General features: G+C 34.4%; 2 protein-coding genes across 7 annotated transcripts in view; one reads left to right on the top strand and one right to left on the bottom strand.

The window, feature by feature from the left end:
• SS18 (SS18 subunit of BAF chromatin remodeling complex) overlaps positions 1–24,669 on the top strand; it is an 80,744-nt gene that overhangs the window by 17,362 nt on the left and 38,713 nt on the right. For 5 of the 6 annotated variants that reach the window (XM_072829090.1, XM_072829095.1, XM_072829092.1 and 2 more), the window contains 2 exons: positions 20,416–20,569; positions 24,368–24,589. In XM_072829090.1, the coding sequence (XP_072685191.1) occupies positions 20,416–20,569; positions 24,368–24,589 (376 nt within the window). Of the gene's footprint in view, positions 1–16,958; positions 17,160–20,415; positions 20,570–24,367; positions 24,590–24,669 lie in introns of all 6 variants that reach the window. The other variant, XM_072829094.1, reaches the window with a different exon arrangement.
• PSMA8 (proteasome 20S subunit alpha 8) overlaps positions 1–24,669 on the bottom strand; it is a 123,261-nt gene that overhangs the window by 75,580 nt on the left and 23,012 nt on the right. The window lies entirely within an intron of this gene.

Below are 24,669 nucleotides of genomic sequence, written 5' to 3'. Positions count from 1 at the left end.
ATAAAAGTATTGTTATGAAAATTGGTTGACATTTTGGACTCTGAAAGAGTCTTGAGAACTGAGAACCATGTTTTGTGAACTACTGCTCTTTTGTGTGTTTTTGAGTGTGATTAATTTCTGATCTTGTCTTTTTATTATTTCCTTTTACTTTTATTGTATTTTGCTGTTCTTTTTCTGAGTTTTGAGATGAATGCCTACTTTATCAGTTTTCATTCAATGCTAATATATACATTTAAAGGCATAAATTTCCCATTAGTCATAGTTCTATATTTATATTTGTTCAGTTCCAAATATTTTCTAATTTCCAGTGTTATTTCTTCTTTATACATGGGTTGACAAACATACTTTCTAGTTTTCAAACATATGGAAATTTTTTCATTTTCTTTTTATTAATGATTTCTAACATTATTGCATGTAGTTACATAACATTTTCTATGATTCAGTTCTCTGGAATTCTTTGAGGTTTGTTTTATGTTGAAGCATATGGTCAGTCTTTACAGATGTTCTATGTGTACTTAAAGAGAATGTGTATTTAGCCCCTGAATGCCTGTATATGTTTATTGGGTCAAGTGTGGTCATCTTGTTTGAATCTTCTATAGCTTTACTATTTTTAACTTTTCTGATGCTTTGTTATGTCAGTTACTGAGAGATGTATGTTTAAAATGTATAATTGTGGATTATATCTTATTCTTATAACTCTTCCAAGTTTTTTCTTAATATGACATTTTGCGACATTGTTAGTAAGTGCATATATACTTTAGAACATTTACAGCTTTCTGGTTCTTTGTAACATTTGTCATTATGAAGTATTCCCCTCTTTATGTCTAATAATTGCATTTTGTCTTAATGTCTACTTATCTGATATTAGAATAGCTCAGTTGGTTTTCTTTAGTGTTTGCATGGTATATTCACCTTTCTATTTCCTTGTATTATTACAGGTAATGTTTTATGAATGGCATGTAGGTTTTAAAAAAAATCCAGTCTAGCAATCTTTTAATTGGAACATTAAATCTATCCGTTTATATTGAATATAATCAATCACTCATGTATCTAAGTTTAAAGTTACCATCATACAGTGTACTTTGTCTTATCTATTCTATATTCCTTTTTTCTTTTAGATAAACAAAAGCCTTTTATTTTTGTTCCTTTTTTCTCTTCTAGTTTGGAAATTATGTACTTAAAGACTTAATATCTTCTCACTGGTTTGCTCTTAGTGTTATCATTGTTACCATTTCTCATGCTTTTCATTTCTCCCTTCATTTACAACCTCTTTTCTCAGATCATTTTCTTTTTCTTCCCTAAAGAACATATTTTAGTATTTTCTTTAGGACTGATTTGCTTGTGACAAATACCTTAGGTTTGTTTGTTGTTTGGTGATCTGAAAAATTATTTCACCATCGTTCTTATTGAATTTTGTTGCTGGGACAGATTGTTGTTTCCATCTTGTATCTCTTGGAAATTTAGTTATTGGTGTTACTATTCTGAAGGTAATCTATTTTTTGCTTTGTCTAGAGTTTTCTGAAATTTTGCTGTATGGGTGTGGATTTCTTTTATTTACTCTGCTTGTGTGTTGAGATTTCTGAAATCTGTGAATTTATGTCTTTTACCAGTTTTGGGAAATTATCAGCTGGCTTTATAGATTGGCTAATGTACCCATAGCAAATGTTACTCACTCCCCACCCCCTCCCAAGTTTGGGCCCACCTCTCTGGATTTTCCTTTTTCCTTCTGAACTCGGCCTGATCATTTGCTACTTCTCGGCCTGATCATTTGCTACTTCTTTGTGTACTCTTCCATATCTTTAAGCATATTTTAAAAATATTTGTTGAGCTTTTTTTGTTGTCTTCGTAGAGAGTTGTTTGAATGTGCTAATCACCTTAGGTGATTCTTTAAAGTACTAGAATTGTATTGTTTTGCTGTCCAAGGAATAAGTAACAGAATATTAGTTACTTTTATGGATTTTCAAATATAACTGTTTCTTTGGAGAGAGAACAGACACTTGCAGAATGACTACTATGCATTGAGTCCCTTCAGTATTTCATCCTCAGAAACCTTTAGGATATTAGTTCCATTCTGTAGTTGAGGAAACGGAGTCTCAGGTAGATTAATTAACATGCCTGGGGACCCATAGTTGGTAAATGGTAGCATGGGATTTGAACTCTGGCCTTACTGAAAGCAGTTTGTGCATTACGCAATCATGTCTCGTTGCTACTAGGAAAGGAAATAAAATCCTGATCGATTTGCTTTTTTTTTTTTTTAAAGATGTATTTTTTAAAATTTTTATTTATTTATGATAGTCACAGAGAGAGAGAGAGAGAGAGAGAAGCAGAGACATAGGCAGAGGGAGAAGCAGGCTCCATGCACCGGGAGCCCGATGTGGGATTCGACCCCGGGTCTCCAGGATCGTGCCCTGGGCCAAAGGCAGGCGCTAAACCGCTGCGCCACCCAGGGATCCCCGATTTGCTCTTAAGTTGGAGTATATGGGTAGAACTTGGCTAGGTCTTCATAGAGTTTGAATTTTACAACCGGCAGTGTCTTGATTGATTTATTATGTTGTCACAGAAATGATTACCTTAATTATTTTCAGGTTTTTGTTTTTTGTTTTTTGTTTTTTTGGTCTCGCATTATTCTTGTATTTAGGTGTTAATTTTGAAAAAATGTGATGTGACTGGGTCCACTTATAGTTTGGGGACTAAATTATAGGTTAAAGTAGTAGGTTAAGAATTTAGCTTATCATCACCATGGTGACCTATAATTAAGTGATTCTTAAACTTGTTTCCCTGTTCTAAAACATCTGAAGATAATGACAGTCTCAATATGTTCTCGTCAGTAACAACTAATTATGGCAGAGATTCAAGTCTCAGGGCATTGACAGTGGAAAGGGGGACGTTTCCCTTTAGGTAGTCTTATTAGAATCTTGTGAGTAGTTGGGATGTGGTAAAATGTCCTCTGCTGATTCTGTATTCCTCCTTCTTCCTTCTACCCAGCGAATTGAAATTCTTTGTGTAACTTATGATACTGTATAAACTGTAGATTTTTTCCAGGTTGTCTTGATTTGAAATACTGTCTCCATAAAATGTGGAAATGTCTTCCAGCCTTAAACATTACAGCCTCTCAAATATGTCTCGTGTTCTTTTTTTTTTTTTTTTTTTTAAGATTTTATTTATTTATTCATGAGAGACTCAGAGAAAGGCAGAGACATAGGCAGAGGGAGAAGAGGGTCCATGCAGGGAGCCACCCAGGTGTCCCTATGTCTCATATTCTCTAGCCTTTATGTAGAGTACAAAAATATTTGGTCAGATCATGTATCTTACTAATTTCTCTTGCCCTTCTTCAGGAAGATAGTAATTATTGAGATGCCGGTGTGGTAAAGTTGAGCTATCATGGAAATTCATTTTGGTCCAAAAAGATGTCTTAGAACTTACTATTTCAGGGATCCCTGGGTGGCTCAGCAGTTCAGCACCTGCCTTTGCCCCAGGGTGTGATCCTGGAGTCCTGGGATCGAGTTCCGCTTCAGGGTCCCAGCATGGAGCCTGCTTCTTCCTCTGCCTGTGTCTCTCTGCCTGTCTCTCTGTGTCTCTCATAAATAAATAAAATCTTTTTTTTTTTTTAAATAAAATCTTTAAAAGAAAAAACAGCAAAAGGGAAAGAGACACATTTTGTTACCATCTACCATTATTTCACTCCTTTAATATGGAGTTACCATTTTACATCATATTTTACTAAATATAAAAACTGCCATTTGTATATTTTGAAATAAAATTTTTGCCTCCTAATATTGGTCAAAGTTTAAAACACATGGTCAAATTTTTATTAAAAAGATATGAGCGTTTTGAAGGTCAAATTGCTTGAGGAGTTAACAAAGGAGGAGAAGTTTTTGAAAAAATAGAAATAAATATACCCTCATAGTAGAGAGGATAAGAGGATAAGTCTCTCATAAGAGAGACTTGAGCCAGTAAAGAAAAGTGGGGCTAGAGAGAGGGAAAAATCAGTTAGAAGGATTAGAGATGAAATAGGAAGTAATGTAAATTTGGGAAAACTAGAGATAATGCAACCAGTCTGCCAAAAGGGAGAGAGAATATGCTAGTAAATAAGTATAGTTTGAGAAATTTTGACTGTGAAAAAGAACTGTATGTTTTGGGGTTAAAAAAAAAAAAAAAAAAAAGGTTTTCCAGAATAGTTTTTCACTTCATTTAACTAGTGAGAATTGGAAGTATGCTCATAATTATATACAGATTCAACTTTTAGGTTTTTTTCATATCCCCCAAAAGAGAAATTATGTATTTATAGTACCATTTCATATATCTGGGACTAGGCTACATCTAGCAAGCTTCTCTTATTTGAAAGAAAGTCAAGAGTTCAAAAACCAGGAATAAATGGAAAAAGATCTATAAGGAGAAAAATAACTTATAAATCCAGTGCATTAACACTTAGGCATTTTACTTTTTTATTTGGGCCCTATGTATTCTTACTACAAAAGCATTATCCGTTCATATATTTATTTATTTATTCTTAACCTTATATATATTTTAGGAAGTTTGTTTCTTAAATTTTAAGCCCTTAGCCGGGAAACAACTAATCAGAAACGAGGGAGTGTAATCTATAGGCAGGCATACAATATAATCAGTGTAACTGAACAGCAAAGGCGGCATGGAAAAAGACCATCTAGTTATAAAAAGCTGACGTAATTGAAAACGTACCCTACTCTGGCTTCTTTAGTATATGCACCCGGAGCTCTCTTTATCTAGATAAACCTTGGAGGCATCACTTGAGGGTTGGTATTTACTTTCTGAAGTAGCATAAACCATTGACTATTTTCATATATGAACTAGGAATATTTTGCCAGTAGACATTATGATTATGTTGTATGTCAGTCTTTCCTTCTCAAATATACTTTGAATAAATTGGATTTTTAAGTTTTAGCCTAATATTAGTTATTGGTCACTTATTTTTGTTGTTCGGTAGTATTAGTGTATACAAAATGGTAGACACCAGTGATTTAGGAAAGAATTATGAGAGGACAGCTTAAATCAAGAAGTTTTTATTTATTTTTTTAAGATTGACTTATTTATTTGAGAGAGAGAGTGAGCATGCATGCACCTGAGTGGAAGGGGCAGAGGGAGAGGGAAAGAATCTCAAGCAGACTCCACTCAGTGTGGAGCTCAACTCGAGGCTTGATCTCACGATCCTGAGATCACGACCTGAGCCAAAATCAAAAGTTGGACACTCAACCAACTATACCACCCTGGCACCCCAAAGAAAAGTTATTTTTATTTGGGAAAAACTTGGGGAATAAAGAGTCTTTCTATTGTAGTTCATTTTAAAACCTACAGACTGGAAATATTTCACAGAATTAAAAATTGTAGAGCTGGAAAGAACATGGACAATCATAGTCTTGTGTTTATCTACCCTGGCTGCATATTTTAAAAGCTTCTCAGGTAAGTCTAATGTGCATCTAGGAATTGAAGACCTTATATTTCCATGCTTTTTAAATGAAACATCCAGTGACATTCTGAAGATAAGCAAATTAAAGAAAATATTCCTATCCTGGTACTAGCAACTTCATTTGATGTCGTGTACCACAAACTATTTTTACAGTATGAGAAGGTAATCCTTATTCTGTAGTATTGTTATGAGGACTAAAATAAACAATTCACCTACGGAGTCTCAGGTAGGTTAATTAACATGGAGGGGGTACATAGAAAATACTGATGATAATGAAGATGAAGGTAGTACACAGTTGGAAGTATAAACAGAAAGAGAAGTCTGATTCAGGAGTGTTTGAAGTAAGACTAGCAGGATTCAATTCTGAATACATACGAAGGGTAAGGGAGAGAGTTGGGAGACTTGACAGTGACATCCCCTGAGGTTGAGTATATCAGCATGTCTCCTAATTTTAAAAGAAGGTTGGAGGCTGATAGGAATTGCTTATCTTGCTTTTCACTTAATTCATTGAGTATTTGAGTTTTTAAAAAATTCCTTAAAAAAGGTTTAAAAAATTCCCAATTTAACCAGATATACTTCTTGAATTTTAAGCCTATTAAAGATTATTTTTGTTTATTGTGTATTCTCTACAAAGGATAAAAGTCTGGACTATTAATACAAATTGATTTAGAGTAAGTACAGTAGTCTTACGTTTTATATTTCCTAAGTTGCATTTCTTTCTTTTTTTTTTTTTTTTTTTGGTGATGTGCACTTGATGTTCTCAGCAACCCTTGGATAGCATTTGATTAACCTCTCATTACACAAGCTTCAGTAAAAGTGATAATGTGTAGTCTTTAGATTCAGTACTGGCAAAACATCTGTTTTAAAGTAATTCATTGACTAAAATTTGGCGTTACAGAATTCACTGACAGGTATGATCTACCTGAAGTGAAAGAACGTGTGCTTAGAGATGTGGAACATCTTACAGATTAGCATACTATATTTCATTTATAAATTTTACCTTCACTTTCAGCATAGGTAGTACTTTGATATGGTCAGAACATCAAAAACTACAAAAGGTCATACAAAAGCCCACTCTGTCTCTATCTTAGATTTTTTTATGCAAATAAAAGCTGATATAAGTACATACTTTATCCTTTTCTGTCCACATACAACCTTGCCATCCACAGTTCTGTTTCTTATTTTTAAAAAATGAAAGTGTTTGCATTCTTATTTAGAAGTGTGGAAAGAATTTTTAAGATTTTATTTATTTATTGAGAGAGTGAGCAAGAGAGAGAGAGAAAGAGAGCATGAGCAGGGTGAGGGGCAGAGGGAGAAGCAGACTCCCTAATGAGTAGGGAGCCTGCTGGAGGGCTCTATTCCAGGATCCTGAGACTGAGCCACTCATGCTCCCATGGAAAGAACTTTCTTAAATATTGGCATCACTTTAAGAATTTTTAAGTTTTGAGTGTTTGATAAACACAATAATGTATATTTAGTCAGTGCGATGTTGACTTCTTTCTCCTTTGAAACATTAGTTTGACTTCTGTGATAGTTTTCTTTTTACCTTTCTAGCTACTCAGCTTATCTTTTTTTTTTTTTTTTAAAGATTTTATTTATTTATTCATGAGAGACATAGAGGCAGACATAGGCAGAGGGAGAAGCAGGCTTCCTGCTGGGACCCTGATGTGGACTCGATCCCGGGACTCTGGGAATCTCAAGCCAAAGGCAGACGCTCAACTATTGAGCCACCCAGGTGCCTCTTCAGCTTCTTACCTTTAACATGCCCATCAATTGTTGATATTCTATTCTTGAACATTTTTTTTATCATATACACTCTTTCTGGGAGATTTCATTCATACTTCTGGTTTCTTATATTCCTGACTTCAGGCTCCACTTATACATCACTGACTCCCAAATATCTGTCTTTATGCCTGAGTGAAACATGAATCCAGTTTCCAATAGATGTATCCATTTGGGTATTCCATAGGTCTCTCAGCGCAGTGTGGACAAGACACCATTTCCCTCAGCTCCCCCTATGCTGTTTCTTGCTGTTAAAGAAAAAGGCCCATAACCTTGAATTTTCTATTTACTATTTCAAGTGAATGGTATAAACATGGAGTTCTTTTAGTCAGAAATGTAATGGTCATTTATGATTTATTCACCTACTATAGCTACTTTCTGAGTCTTCCTCTTGTATGTAGTATGGTGCTGCACAATAAGAGGTGTCTAATTAAAACATTTTGGTGTTGGGATCCCTGGGTGGCGCAGCGGTTTGGCGCCTGCCTTTGGCCCAGGGCACGATCCCGGAGACCCGGGATCGAATCCCGCGTCGGGCTCCTGGTGCACGGAGCCTGCTTCTCCCTCTCCTTCTTCTGCCTGTGTCTCTGCCTCTCTCTCTCTCTCTGTGTGACTGTCATAAATAAATAAAAAATTAAAAAAAAAAAAACAAAAAAAAAATTTTGGTGTTAAAAACAGAAGCAAGATCATGAATGAAATGTCTTTTAAAGTCTGTTATTTGATATTTAGGATGAATTAAGGAAGCCATCAGTTATTTAAATAATTTTGAGGTGAGGAAGACTTCTGTGAGAACGAAAGCAAAGGAGGAAACTATAAAGAAGATGCTGCTTTTATCCTTTTAAAAAAAGTAAAATAAGACTTTTTGTATGCCAAAAAGTCCTGTAAATGAAATTAAAGACAGCAGATGGTAATAGTACAGTATAATACATGTTATTTTAGAAGTACTGGACATTTAAAATCTATTTTACATAGTAGAAGTGATTAATTCTGCTCTTAAGTATTAGGGAAAGTTTCACAAAAGAGGTAACCCTATAATTTGTAAAGAATTGATTTATGGGGAGCATTTTCCTGTACCATTGCTTATGTCATTTCAGAATCCTAGAAAAGAATCATGTTATAACTCTGCTAGACAGTATATATGAGATTCAGGCACTTATTCAGCCCACATATGTAAAGAGATTGGTTATATCTTACTGAGGATTTATAAATATTTGTGTATATATGTATATATATGTATGTATGTACAGTTTTTGGCAGACTATTATTAAATTAGCAAAAGTAGCTTCTGCCTGTACTAAGAAACCCAAAGATTCTCCCTTTGTCACAATTGAAAATAATGTAGCTCACTAGCTCACTTCTCTAAAGGAGAAGCGTTTCTGTTTGAGAAAAAAAAGAACCTAAATGTTGGGAATTAAGTAATTCACTCTTAATTTGCACAGAATAAGTGCAGAAAAGTTTTTCTATGGGACTGTTAATTTAAGCATTGTTTACATTAGCAAAACAAGAACAAATTGAGAACTAGTCTCAGTATTGAGGGTGGGTTAAAAATTTTTATAGCTTGTATCATTGAATTCTACACTCTTGAATTATATGTTGATAAAGAGTAATTCCTACAGTAGAACGAAAGAAATCACACAATAGTGTGACCCTACTTTTAAAAGCTAAACACACACACACACACACACACACACACGTTAACAATGCTTCCTGTTTGCGTTGTTAATGTTTTTGTAATGATTGCACATTACTTTGTAATTTAGCGAGATTGGTATAGATGTAAAAATATAATAAATTCAAGATTAAACAAATACATACATTCCTGTTTCTTAACTGATGGTATTATTACAAACCTAAGAAAGTCTTAGATTCTGTCTCCCAATGTTTTAGGAGGGGATTAGTTCTTTGGAAGTATATACCAGAGAATTCTCCTGGTCTGGGAAGAAGGCTAATACTTCATTCCCTAAGATTATATGGATATGGAGTGACTGCTTAGTAGTTAACATCATTAGGGCTAGGTAGGCTTAGTTTTTCATAGTGGAGATAGTATAACATTGCATTTGTTATGGTGAGAGTGTTTGCTATTTCAAAAATGAAGGTTGAGTTTCTGGGGAACCTATTACTAACTGAGGAGAATATTGTTGGTAAGTGAATCATTTGGGGGTATAACTCCTTAGGAAGTTTGGAGGATCATGTTGTGAAAATAAGTGGAAAATGTTGCTAGTTGCGAAAGTTCAACTGGTCAGGTTTTATAGCAGGACTAAATTCTGTATTAGCTTGGGGACAAGATGATATAATAACTGATGAGATTATTATTTTTAAGATTATTAAATTGAGGAAATCATTTGGTAAGATCAAAAACCTATATCAGTTCAAGGCTACTCATGGTGGTATTCTGACATTTCTTACAGAATTAGTAAGGAATCAAGGAGATCTTTCTGAACTGTCTCAGATATGTATAGAACTAATTTTTGGTGAGATTGACATAGGACTAGGAAGTAAGACAAATGTAATGATAAGGCTTTTGGATCCATTCTTGGTTGACCAGTCGGACTCTTTTTATTTGTGTATGTACTGGTCATCTGTTAGCTTTTGGCAGTATTTATATATGTATGCATATATAAATATAAATATATACATATATATTCCTCCTGTTTGCATAATATTTTTAAATCTCCTATTTCTGTGTGTCATTTTAGTGCCTCCTTGTGGGAATGTATACTAATGACAGTTATATGAATGATAGTTGCACAGAGGAAGGATTATTAAACTAAAAATTATGTTTTATGGTGATATTTTTATATTTTAAAGAAACATTGAAGATAATTTTATAGTCAGAATTTTATACTAAATAATTTAAGTTCGAGAGTTCATTTATTTCCTAAATATTAAGCGCATACTGTGTCTCAACAATAGTTAGGTACTTTTAGAACATTAGTTAGCAAAACAGATGAATATTCCTGCTGTCTTGGGTTTTATGTTCTAGCAAGCAAGGCAGGTACAATAAATAATTAAATCATATAACTTATTAGAAGATGATAAGGGCTATTGAAAAGGAAAACATAGAGCAGGGAGAGATTTATTAGGAATGCTGGAGGTGGGGGGTGGTATTTGCAGTATGAAGTAGAGTGCTCAGGAAGACCTCATTGAGAAGGTGACATTTGACCAAAGACTTGAATGTTTTAGGCAGAGGAAACAAGCAGTGGAAAGGTCCTGAAGTGAAACTGTGCCTAGCTTGTTCAAGAAACAACATGAAGTTTGTGGCTAGAACAGAGTAATGTAAGGAAGTTGTGTGGACAAATCTATCTTGCGAGCTCTTGTAGTGACTTTAGTTTTTACCTTGAAATTGGAAGCTCTTGGAGGATTTTGAGCAGAAGAGTGAATTGACATATTTGAATAAGCTCATTCTGATCACTGTGTGGAAAATTGATGACAGAGGAGCATGAATAGAAGCCGGGAATCCGTTAGTAGGCTATTTCAGTGAACATCTTGAGAGATGTGATGGTGGCTTGTACCACCATGGTAGCAGAGGAGGAGGTGGAAGGAATTGTCAAATTGTAGGTATATTTTAAAGGTAGACTCCAAAGGATATGCTGAGAATTGAATGTGGGAGGCAGAGGATGAGAATAAGAGACATGTAAGGGATGACTCCATGGTTTTCAGAGAGCAACTGGAGTGATGAAATTGCCATCAACTGAAACTATTGGGTAAAGGGATTTGGGTGGGGGGGTAGTGGTGGAGATTTCAGAGATTTAGTGTTAAAGATTTCAAGTTTGAGATGTCTGATAGTTTTCTAAATGGAGATGTGGAGTATACAGAATAAGCAGTTTTGACAATAAGAAACATGAAAGTTATTACAAAAATATTGGTCCCTAATTGGATTTGAAACGCTGCTTATATTTTAAAATAATTTTTTCATTTAGTGAATATTTCTTGAATACCTCTATTTGATAGTAGGTGATTGAGAGCAATAAGTGATAAATAAATACAATCACGGACCCAGGTCTTACAGAATTTAACATATGCAATAGATAGATGTTAAATAATTACACAAACATTCTTTTCACAGACATTTTATTTTTTATTTATTTATTTTAAAGATCATTTATTTATTCATGAGAGACAAAGAGAGAGAGGCAGAGACACAGGCAGAGGGAGAAGCAGGCTCCATGCAGGGACTCAATCCCGGGTCTCCAGGATGAGGCCCTGGGCTGAAGGCAGGCACCAAACCGCTGAGCCACCCGGGCTGCCCTCACAGACATTTTAAATGACATTTGTAATAGATGCTATGAAGGAAAGGTATTTAGAACTCTAGGAGATAATAGGGCCTGATTATTCTGATAGGGAAGGTTTTCTTGAAGAAGTATCATTTGAGGTACAATTCACATAAAATAAGATTCACTCATTTTAGTTATACAGATTAATGAATTTTGACAAATCTGTGTAAGCACCACTACAGTTAAGATACAGAATAATCCTTTCATCACAAAAAAAATTGTGGTGCCTTTTTTGTCCATTTTTACATTGAGTTGTCTTTATTATTGATTTGTAGGAGTTTTTTTTTAAAATATATTCTAGATATAAATCTTTTGTTGGCTGTGTAATATTTTTTAAAGTTTTTATTTTAATTCCAGTACACATACAGTGAGTGCTAAATTAGGTTCAGGTAGAAAATATAGTGATTCCACAATTTCATACAATACCTGGTGCTCATTACAAGTGCACTCCTTGAATCCTCATCACCTATTTAACCCCATCCCCCCACCCACCTCCTCTCTGGTAACATCAGTGTATTCTCTATAAATAAATAAGAGTCTGTTTCTAGGTTTTTTTTTTCCCCCTTTGCTCATTTTCTTAAATTCCACATATGAGTGAAATCATAGTAATTATCTTTCTCTGACTGACTTATCTCCCTTAGCATTATACCCTCTGGCTCTGTGTCATTGCAAATGGCGAAATTTCATTCTTTTTTTATGGCTGAATAGTACTCTATTGTACACACATATGTACACGCACATGCACACACATGCCCCACATCTTTATCCATTCATCAATTGATGGACACTTGGGCTGCTTCCGTATCTTGGCTCTTGTAAATAATGGTACTGGAAGTAACAGGGTACATATATCCACTTCAATTAGTGTTTTTGTACTCTTTTCGTAAGTACTCAGTATAATGATTGCTGGATTGTAGAGCAGTTGCATTTTTAACCTTTTGAGCAACTTCCATACTGTTCCACAATGGCTGCATCAGTTTACAGAAATGTCTGTTCATGTCTTCTGCCCATTTTTAAATTGGATTACTTGTTTTTGGATGTTGTGTTTTATAAGTTCTTTGTGTATTTTGGACACTAACCCTTTATCAGATAAGTCATTTGCATATATCTTCTCCCATTCCATAGGTTGCCTTTTAGTTTTGTTGTTTTCTTCACTATGCTATCTTCTCTCATTTTGAAAATTCTATTTTTATTCTCTTTATGATCTTTTTACGAACAGAGTTTCTAATTGAAACAAAATCAATTTATTGATCTTGTTTTTCTTTCTGTATGTTGTTTGAGAAATAGTTTATCAAAGTCATGAAAATATGCTTATGTTTTCTTCTAAAAGTCTATATCCATGATCCATTGCAAGTTAAATTTGTGAATGATCTGAGCATAGGAGTCAGCATTCATTTTTGTTCATAGAATATTCAGTTAATATAGTACCGTTTATTGGAAATATGATTTTTATCCATTGAATATAAGTAAGGTGACTGTATGTGTGGATCTGTTTCTCACTTCTGTTCTGTTGGTCTTTTATCTATCCTTGCACCAACCACATATCTCAATTATTGTAGCAGTTAGTGGTGTTCTTTTTCAGGAGTGTCCTGGCTATTCTAATTCCTTTGCATTTCCATATAAATTTTAGAATCAGCTTGTGAATTTTCTTCAAAAAGCCTTATGGGATTTTGACAGAGATTGCATGGAATTTCTAGGTCAGCATGGGGTAAACGGCTATCTTTATGGGGTAAACGGCCATCTTTACTATATTGAGTCTTCCAATCAATAAAAATGGTGTATCCTGGAGAGAGAGAGAAAAAAAAAAAGGTATATCCCTCCATTTAGTAAACTAATTTCTTTCAACAGTGTTGCAATATAGAGGTATTACGCATCTTTTTAGATTCATTCCTAGTTACTCACTTTTTTGATCCTATTATATATGCTTTTAAAAGTTCATTTTTGGGATGCCTGGGTGGCCCAGCAGTAGAGTGTCTGCTTTTGGCTCAGGACGTGATCCTGGAGCTCTGGGATCGAGTCCCACGTCGGGCTCCCCGTATGGAATCTGCTTCTCCTCTCTCTGCCTATGTCTCTGCTTCTCTCTGTGTCTCTCATGAATAAATAAATAAAAATCTTTAAAAAAAAAATAAAAGTTCATTTTCTTTTTTTTTTGGAAATATATAGAAATCCAGTTGATATTTACATATTGATCTTATATCTAGTTACCTTATTCAAATAATTTTTTACAGATTCTCTTGGTTTTCTGTGCATTCAATTATGTCATCTGTAAATAACAACAATTATGTGTCTTTTCCAAACTTTTTTTTGTGTGTGCTTTATCTCTGTTCTTAATGCTATCGATTTGTCTATGGGTTTATTTATTATGTTGAATAGATAATGGTGTTAGTGGATAGTCTTGTCTTATTCCTGAATTCAAGAAGAAAGAGTCTAATATTTTATCAGTAAGATATTAACTGCAAACTTTTCGTAAATTAGATTCATTAAATTAAGGATGCGCCTGAATTTTTAAAAATTTGTATTATGAGTAGGTGTTGAATTTTATCAAATAATTTTTCTTTATATACTGAGATGTGATATTTTATTTTATTTTATTTTATATTTTATTATTTATTATTTTATTTTATTTATTTTATTTTATTTTTTATTTTATTTTATTTTATTTTATTTTATTTTATTTTATTATTTTTTTTTGTAATTTGGTGGATTACAGTGGTTGCTTTCCAAAAGTTAAACCAGCTCACATTCTTGGAATAAGCACTATGGGTAGAATAATGCATCATCTTTTGAATACAGTTTTGATTTATTGGCTAAAATTTTGTTTAGCATTTTGTGTCTATGCTCATGAGAAAGTTTGGCTTGTAGATTTTTTTCTAATAATGTCCTTTTTAAGTTTTGATACCAGAGTTTTGATGACCTCATAATAGAATTGAGAATTGTTGGGCTGCCTGGATGGCTCAGTTGGTTAAGCATCTGCCTTTGGCTCGGGTCATGATCTCAGGGTCCTGGGATCAAGCCCTACGTTGGGCTCCCTGCTCAGTGGGGAGTCAGCTTCTCCTGTTCCTTCAACCCTTCACCATCTCCGCACTTTTTCTCTCTGTCAAGTAAATAAATACAGTCTTTAAAAAAAAATTGGAAAATTTTCTCCTTTTTTTGTGTTCTCTGGAAGATTGCATATAATTTGTTGAGTTTTGTTTTCATCCATGTTACTTCCTTCTCTGTACTACTTTGGGTTTGACTTGCTGTCTCTTCTAGCTGTTTGAAGCGGAAGCTTATATTATTATTTTTTTCCCTCCCTACTGTACCCCCCCAAATAAATAAATCTCCTCCCCCCAAAATCCAACCATTATTATGGATTATTCTATTTTTACTTTTGGGTACATCAACTTTGGCTTTAAAGACTTTGAAGTTGTGTTATGAGATGTCTACAAATGATTGTTACATAAATTTTTATGTTGGACTGATTTTATAATAAAATATTCCTCTAGTGTTTTTAGTAGTGGTTTTTGATTTAACTCAACTGATATAAATATAGTGACCTCACCATACTTTTATTAGTGATTAGTGTATAGTATCTTTTTCTCTTAACATATGTGTCCATAAAGTAGATTTTTTGTAAACAGAATAGAGGTGAGGGTTTTAGAAATCCATCCTAATAATATTTGTCACCTAATCAAAATGTTGTGTCCAGATACATTTAATGCAGAACATGATATAGTAGAATTTGAGAATATTAGTTTTCTATTGCTTTTCTCAAAACTAATCAAGCATTATTTTTTCCTCTCTACCGGTTTTTTAGCTGTGCATTTTTACATGTGTATGCATTTTTAAATAGTTGCCTTTGAGATTACGGTGTGCATCCTTGGTTAGGTTCCAGTCTAAATTTGTAGATGTAGCACTTGAGAAATGCAAGAGATATGTAAGTGTAGCTTCATTTATCCTTTTTGTATTTGTGCTTTGTGTTAGTGCTGTCGTAAGTTTTATACTTTTATGTCTGTTTAAACCACACAAGTCATTGTTATTATTATTATTTAAAGATATTTATTTATTCATGAGAGACACAGAGAGAGAGAGAGAGGCAGAGACCTAGGCAGAGGGAGAAATAGGCTCCTCGCAGGGACTCGATCCCCGAACCCGGGATCACACCCTGAACCAAAGGCAGATAGATGCTCAACTCCTGAGCCACCCAGGCATCCCTTTAATTATTTTAATTATTAATATTAATGTATATTCGTCTAAATAGTTACCTTTTCATTTCTATTAAATCTTCTAGTTCTGTGCTTCCATCTGAGATTGTTGTCTTTTAACTTGATGAATTCCCTTCGTTTGTAACAAGTTCTCTGAGCTTTTGTTTATCTGAAACTTACTAACTCATCTTCATATTGGAGGATATTTTTTCTTGTAGAACTCTAGATTGTTTGGTTTATTTTCTTGTTTTGACATTATTTTAAAGATATCATTTTATTGCCTTCCATTTCTAATGTTTCTGATAAAAAAAAAAATGGTTGTTAGTCTTACTGTCCTTGCCCTGTGTCTTATTTTTTTTGGCTACTTTTAAGATTTTCTGACTTTGACTTGGGTATGGTTTTCTTCATATTCTTCTGAGGTTTATAGAACCTGACATGTTTACTTGAGAGACTAATGTCTCGTGTTAGCTTTGGAAAATTTTTGACTAGTGTTTTTTCAAATATTGCCTATGTTTCATTTTCTCTACTTTTCTAACTCTAGTTAGATGTGTGTTAGACCTTTGTAGCATGTTGTACTTGTCTTTATGCTTTTTGGGGGACCTTTATATCTCTTGGTGTATCATCTTTTGTGTACATTTCTTCCAGTTTTACCCGTCTTCTGTTTTACTGTTTGTAAATTAGTGAGTTCTTAATTTTATTGACTATATATTCCAGTTCTGGAATTTCCATTTTACTCTTTCAAGAATTCTAGGATTTTGCTAAAATTGTCCATCTATCCTATCCTTTTTTTTTTTTTTTGCTTTTGAATGTATCAGTTATTTTAAGGTTCCTCAGATAGTTCCAAACTATGAATAACCTATATGTCTTTTTCTATGTTCTCTTTGTTATTCATCCATTTTTTCTAAATTTGAGAAAAAATTCACATAACATGAAATTCACCATATTAACCTTTTAAAGTATACAATTCAGTGGTTTTTAGTAAAGTCACTGTGTTATGTGACCATCACCACTATTCCAAAACATTTCTGTCAACTCAAAAAGAGATCTCATAATTATTGACACTCAGTCCCAGTTTTTCGTCTACTCACCCCCTGGCAACATCTGATTAGTTTATATTCATTGTCTCTGGATTTATGTCTTCTGGATATTTCATATAAATGGAATTATATGATGTGTGGCCTTTTGAGTCTGATTTCTTTTTTTTAAAGTACTTTTTAAAAAAGATTTATTTATTTATTTATTTATTTATTTATTTATTTATTTATTTATTTATGATAGACATAGAGAGAGAGAGAGGCAGAGACACAGGAGGAGGGAGAAGCAGGCTCCATGCTGGGAGCCCGACGTGGGACTCAATCCCCGGACCCCAGGATCACGCCCTGGGCCAAAGGCAGGCACTAAACCGCTGAGCCACCCAGGGATCCTCGATTCTGATTTCTTTAACCTAGCGTAGTGTTTTCAAGATTCATCTGTGTTGTAGTATGTATCAGTACTTCATTTCATTTTGTGGCTGAATAATGTTCTGTTGTATGGATATTTTTACTTAGCCATCAGTTGATGGACATTTGAAATTTTTTACTATTTTTTGACTATGATGAATAATACTACTGTGAACATTTGTGTGCAAGTTTTGTGTGAACACATGTCTTCAGTTCTCTTGGGTCTGTACCAGAAGTGGAATTGCTCTGTCATATGGTAACTCTATGTTTAACTTTCTGAGGAACTGCCAAATTGTTTTCCACAGTGGCTGTACCCCTTACAATCCTGCCAGCATGTAGGAGAGTTTCATTTTCTCCACATTCTTGCCAATCTTTGTTACTTTCTGTAATTTTTTTCTTTTTTTAAATTATTATAGTCTTCCTAATGAGGGTTGGCCATTTCTTCTTTTTTAGAATGCCTTGTAATTCTTCATTGAACAATTGTAGGGGCTGTATTCGGTGTTATTTTCCTCCAGTGAGTTAAGTTTTCCTTTGGAAGGTGAAGTGCTAGATTACCTTGAGTACTGAGTGCCAACTATAAAATTTGTTAGGGCTGATAGATTTCCATTTCGACTTTAATTTAAGGAGGGCCTTTTTGAAGTCTCAACAGAGAGCTTGAGTTGCTTATGAAGGCCTTTCTAACTTCATAGAGGTTATACTCCAGTCTATACTGCTCTAGCACTGGGCAGAAGTTGAAATAGTCCACTCAGCTCTTTAGCCTCCTAACTGCTATTTATGCTAGTTTTTTTTTTCTTTTCTTTCTTTCTTTTTTTTTTTTTTTTTTTGAATTTTCATCCTTTTTATGATTCTTTCACTCTGGGACTTTATTCTTTAGTTTTTAGCTTTCTGATAGCCCAGAACTCTTCTTCTTAATCGATTTGGGCTGCCACCTCTGCTTGGACTCTATTTTCCTGTTACACAACAAAGTCAAGGAAAAAGCAAAGGTGCTTATGGAGCTGATCTTCTGTGCTTCCCTTCTTTCAAGAGTTGTAGCCTTTCCTTGTTTCTCTCTGTATATTGCTCTTCAGTGTCTTCAAACAGTTTTTACATTGTCTAGATTTTATTACTTTTATTAGCAGGAAGGTTAGTTTGATACAAGCTACTCTCATGATGGGAGCCATGAATACTGATGTTCATTAAATGCATCACAAGAAAATGAAAAAACTGGTATCTTTTGACAGTGAGAACGTAAATTTTCAGCAGAAAATTTGGACGAGAATATAAAAAGAGGGATTTTTATTTTCAAACGAGAGGGTCAAAGTCAGCTATGTTTGTAGCACAGTAAAAGATCATTTCCAAGTAAGATACATGACACTGAGTTGATATTTGGCAATTTAAAGAAAAAACAAAACTGAAGGAAGTCATGAAGAGTTTAAAGAATCCAAAGTGGGTGAAGAATTTAAAATGATAATTGAAGGTGTGCCTGAGTGCTCAGTTGGTTAGGTGTCTTGCCTTTGGCTCAGGTCATGGTCTCAGGGTCCTGAGATCGAGTGCCACATCGGGCTCTGCTTGGTCAGGAGCCTGCTTCTCCCTCTCCCTCTGCTGCTGCCCCTGCTTGTGCTCTTGCTCTCTCAAATAAATAAATAAGATCTTAAAAAAATAAAATGAGAATTGAAGTATTTAATAAAGAACAATTATTTTCTGAGTTTAGTAGTGAAGAAACCAAGACCATGAATTTTATTTATTTATTTATTTATTTATTTATTTATTTATTTATTTTTAAGATTTTATTATTAGAGAGAGGGTACAAGCTCATGAACATGAGTGGGAGGAGGAGCAAAGGGAGGGGTAGAAACAGACTCACTGCTGAGCCGAGAGCCTAATCCAGTACTTGATCTCAGGACTTTGGGATCAAGACCTGAGGTAAAGGCAGACACTTAACTGACTGAGCCACCCAGATGTGCTAAGACTGTGAATTTTAATTAATTAATTGGTTAATTTTAAAGATTTTATTTATTTGAAAGAGCGAGCACAAGAAGGAGGAGGGTCAGAGGGAGAAGCAGATTCTCTGCTGAGCAGGGAGCCTGATGTGGGGCTCAATTCCAGGATCCCGGGATCATGATGTGAGCTGAAGGCAGGCACTTAACCAACTGAGCCACCCAGGCGCCCCAAAAATATGAATTTTAAATGGGAACTATTAGAGTAGTTAGGTTATTTGTATCAATGTTAATGATTATTAAATGGTTGGAGATTTGAATATTTGCATGTGATGGCTATAAGACAGTGTTTATCTGTTAAGGGGGCTAGAGAGGACTGTGTTCACAAAATCTTGATAGTACAGAAGTGGTAAGTAACTAGCCATGTAAAAATGTGGGAGGAAGATAATGACTAAAATGATAAGAGTGGACGTTAGGTTTTTAGAATAAGGAGAAATAGAGAAGGCAGAAATAGATGTGTAAAGAATATAGCTCCTTCTCTTGTAGGCTTAAAAATGAGGATTGGAAAGAACTAACCATTTGCTTTCTTCACCAAAATATCCCTAAGAAGAGCCAGGTGTTGCAGACCACCTTCTATCTGTGTTTTTCCTTTCGCCCTTTTGTGAACTCTCAAGGTTAGTCAGTGATTTTCTTCACACTTTCATTAGGAAATTTGCCAAAGGCATCCTTTTGAGGCAGCTGTCTCTGTACCCTTGGAGGCCATCAGTAATGTTTCCCATCTATAGGAGTCGTCGGCACAAAAACGTTGGACTGAACTGAGTCTTCATGGTTTAAAACATTCCCTTGCCAAAATTGCTTTATTTCCTCTCGAACAGTAGTACATTGTATATCACATTTTGGAGCTTCTGATCCTTTTATAGTTTTTTGTTATTGCATCTTTTCAGATATAATATACATCATTAATAGTAAACATATTTAAATATAAATAATGAAAAGAGATCTAAGTTTTAAAAACATAAATAACAATAGACACATTAAAATATGTGTATAGACACGTTATATATAAATAAATGTGAATTTTTGTATAAAATGTTAAAAAAATTATTTTCACTATTGAGATTTTGTAAAATCAAATATACTTTAGTTGTGGTGTTCTTTTGGTCTGAGGTTGTCAGATGATTTCTTCATACTAAGATAAGTTTTGGGGGCGTATTAAATTTGATGTAAATAATTAGTCCATGATTAAAATGCATTAGAATAAGTTGAAATGCTTTTGTATTTTTGTTTCTATTCAGTTTAATAATACAGGCAACTGTTATATGCATCTTTAATATATTAGCCTAACTGTTTCTCTTGTTTTACTAAACTGTCTTCTTTCAGCCACCCACACAGAATATGCCTATGGGTCCTGGAGGGATGAATCAGAGCGGCCCTCCCCCACCTCCACGCTCTCACAACATGCCTTCAGATGGAATGGTAGGTGGGGGTCCTCCTGCACCACACATGCAGAACCAGATGAACGGCCAGATGCCTGGTAAGTTTTTCTCCTCTAAGACATTAACACCGGAGTTGCTTAGCAACTGAAACGACATGGGGGCTCAAGGGATACTAGATTGTTGATGACAAAACTGCTTTGAATGCCCCCGAGTACAAGCTCTCTTAGAGTTTGTTAGCTACAGAGCTACGTGACCTGTATTCAGTGTTTATCAGGCTGCCCTTGGGCTTTGATGTAGCTGACACACAGCATTCCTCTGATGAACAGAACTGGCTAAATTTAGTCTGTCTGAAACTATGCAATACAGCTGGCTTTAGAAGCTTTTTGGAAAAAAAGGCATTGTGCCATGACTTAAGAATTAAAATCTCTTTATAGATTATAGGGGTATGATAACATTTCCTTGGGTTTTGCATTTAAAAAATTTACTGGTCTCAGAAACAACATTGCTGGAAAAAACAGGGGGAAAAGAAAGAAAATCTGGTAAGTGCTAGTGTGTTTAGTATTTCCTCATTGATACTAATGAAGCTGAGAGTAGATTTTTATGAATACATATGTTTACAGTATATTATAAATATGCAAGTTGACATTAAAGCAGAGTTAAAAGAAGAAAAAAAATGTCAGATGTTTTATATAGTGAGATATTCCCTTTACTATTCATCCTCTTTTAAGTTTGGAGCCACCTAGAATAGTTTCCAGGCAAATGAATGCTTAATTAGTTACTTTTTGCTGGTTTGAACTTTTAAACTGAAAAGTATCTTTAAACTATTTTGTTTTTGTGATAGCTACAACCCATACCCATAAATTTTGGTTGTTTTTCTGCATTTAATTTGAGAATAGTTTTATTTTCTAAAGACAGCCCAGGTGGCTCAGCGGTTTAGTGCTGCTTTCAGCCCAGGGCCTGATCCTGGAGATCCAGGATCGAGTCCCCACGTTGGGCTCCTGCAATGGAACCTGCTTCTCCCTCTGCCTGTGTCTCTGCCTTTCTCTCTCCCTCTCTGTGTCTCGAATGAATAAATAAATAAATAAAAATCTTAAAAAAAAAAATAGGACAGAGGCTATTTTCATTAACAAAAATAGAATATTATACAAATAGCAATAATGAAATAATTTTTTTATGAAAGTAAATTAAAATAAAGCAATTCATTTCTAAAATTAGTAATTAGCATCCTTAGGATATTCTTGTCATAGCTGATTGTGTTGGTTGATAGCATTGGTGTCCGGGGACAATGGGTACAGTAAATGATGTAAAGGAGAACACAGGGCAAAAGGAGCCAGGTAGCCTGGTTTATAGAAGATTGATGTGTGATTGATCATGTAGGAGGGTGGTGCCGTTTCGGTGGCAGCCTTCTATTTCTTGCTGAGGCCTATCACAATCTGTGGCCCCCACAACATGCACCCTGTGTGGGAGTAGGAATAAAGTCGTAACTACTTATTAGGTTGTAGTCAGGAAGACGCTTCTTGCTGAATTCACATTTACCTCATCAGGACCTCTTGTTTTTAGAACTGGAAGGGTGCTAATGCACATTAGCAAGTTAGGCGTTTTGTATTTTTTTATGGTAGTACTGTTAATTAGAATTTTAACGTAACTTCTCCATGTAACATTCAAGATTAAGGCCAAAGGAGCACTTGAGCAGCAATGTAATTATTGTTAACATGACATTTGGGTTTTTGTATAAGGCCATCTGGAATAGTTATATCCTTTATAAACTAGAGATTTTCAACTGGTTATGACCTACATTGTCTAGAATACTATAGAGCTTCCAAAACAACTTTCTTATAAAGAATTCTAGTTACATGTAGGAAAAATTGAAGTCCAGTTACTTATGTTTCCTTTATTTAATGAGCTCCTCATTAGAGCTTAGCCAGTGTTTTTATAAGCGCAAATTTGTATCTAGGCTTTTAATTTCCTATTTTAGTTTTGTTTTTCAATACTTTATAATCTAAGTTGTAGAGCTACTTCTGTGCTCCTTGATCTTGGTCAAATGGCCTTAGTTTCAGGTTCTTTTTTATAAACATTTAGCTGATTTAAAAAATAGTACTAAAAAATCTTCGGTACCAAAGTCAAAAGGTACCAAAGCCATCTCCTCCACATACTTTGTTCCAGAGAGTCGTTGGTGTCTAGTTATCCTTCAAGAGATATTCTCAGTATCCAGAACATATGCATAACACTTTTTCTTTTGTCTTATTCTTTTAAAAAATAATTGGTAGCATACATTTTGTAGTATTATATGTAGAATTTTTCCCTCTTGAAGATATATCTTAGAGACCATGAGTATATAGTGATGTATTTTGGAGACCATTCAGTACATGAAGAGCTGCCTCGTGCTTTTGGCTGTATTCATTCTTTTTTTGTTGATGCCCCTAACTTATTTGAACAATTCCCTTAGAAGGAAATACAGATTATCTCCAGTCTTCTGGTATTAAAAATTATGCTTCTGTGAATATGCCTTAAAATAAAGGTAAATAAGTAAATGAGTAAATAAACATGCATATGCAGTTTAGCGTTTATGCCTATGTGTGCACAAAGACCTGTATATTTATAGAACTGCGGTTGGCTGGGTTAAAGGTATAGGCCTTTTAAAATATGGTATTATTATGGCTAAATTGCTCTACTTAAAAATAGTCCTTATTTATATATTTATATACCTCAACAATGTATGAAATTACTTTTTGTCGTAGATCAAAACTTCAGGTCTTTGAAATCTGAAAGATGAAAAAAGAGTCTCATAGTTTTAATTGGCCTTTTTATTGTAAGTGAAGCTGAAACAAGCAGTCCTCTCATGTTTATGTCCCTTTGGTAGTTTTTGTGTGAACTGATTATTTGTGTCATTTGCCATTTCTTTTATTGCTGGTGGTCTTTTACTTACTTTATACACTAAGCCATTAGTTCTATCTGTGATAGGTCTTGTTAATAATTTTTCCCCAGTTTTTCTTTTTATTATTTTGTTTAGTTTGGTCTGATTTGGTCATATTGAAATTTTTTATTTTTATGTAGTTTAGTTTATCAGTCTTTTATGGCTCTGGGTATTCTGGCATAGAATAGAAGGCCCTTTTGCTTCAAGATTATTTTGAAAGTTCTCCTTTTTAAAATCTCTTGTAAAGGTTTTTTTTTTCTTTTTTCTTTTGTAATGCTTAATTTTTTTTTTTTTTAATTTATGATAGTCACACAGAGAGAGAGAGAGAGAGAGGCAGAGACATAGGCAGAGGGAGAAGCAGGCTCCATGCACTGGGAGCCCGACGTGGGATTCGATCCCGGGTCTCCAGGATCACATCCTGGGCCAAAGGCAGGCGCCAAACTGCTGCGCCACCCAGGGATCCCGTAATGCTGAATTTTTTTATTCATCTGGAACTATTGGTAGAAGGAATGTGGTAGGCCATTTTCCAGATGACTACTCACTGGTCACACTATTGAATTGTCTTTGTTTTGCCTACGGATGTTTAATTTTACCACTATTATATTTTACAAAATTAGAAATTTGGGTGTGTTTTTAGACTCTCCTCTGGGTCCATTGATCTGTTAATTCATTTATGTGCTAATACTACCTACTTTTAATTACTCCAGATTTTATATGTTTTTTTCATCATTGCTTTTCTCTTTTAGAATGTTGCTGGCTTATAAAAGCATCGGTTTCTTAATCTGTAAAATGGGAATAGCATCTACCTCACAATATTTGCTATCATTCATGTAAAGCATTTACTTTGTTTGCTATTGATTAAATACTCAAGTTATTGTTTGGTATTACTATTATGGTATGCAAAAAATTAAAAGCTTTTTAAAGTTTTTAATAGACCATTTGTTTAACTTTCTTATTTGATTCTGACCACTTTTCTTCAAAGGGCCTAACCATATGCCTATTCAGGGACCTGGACCCAATCAACTGAATATGACAAACAGTTCCATGAACATGCCTTCAAGTAGCCATGGATCCATGGGAGGTTACAACCATTCTGTGCCATCATCACAGAGCATGCCAGTACAGAATCAGATGACAATGAGTCAAGGGCAACCAATAGGAAGCTATGGCCCCAGACCAAATATGAACATGCAACCAAACCAAGGTAAATAAACTTGATGTCATTCTTTGTTTTAAAGGTTTTTAAAAATTATTATTAAAGATTTTATTTATTTGAGAGAGAAC

The sequence above is a fragment of the Canis lupus genome, chromosome 6, assembly GCF_048164855.1.
Source record: "Canis lupus baileyi chromosome 6, mCanLup2.hap1, whole genome shotgun sequence".
NCBI lineage: Eukaryota > Metazoa > Chordata > Mammalia > Carnivora > Canidae > Canis > Canis lupus.
Note: the sequence above shows the minus strand (reverse complement) of the source record. Positions and strands in the feature narration are given on the sequence as shown.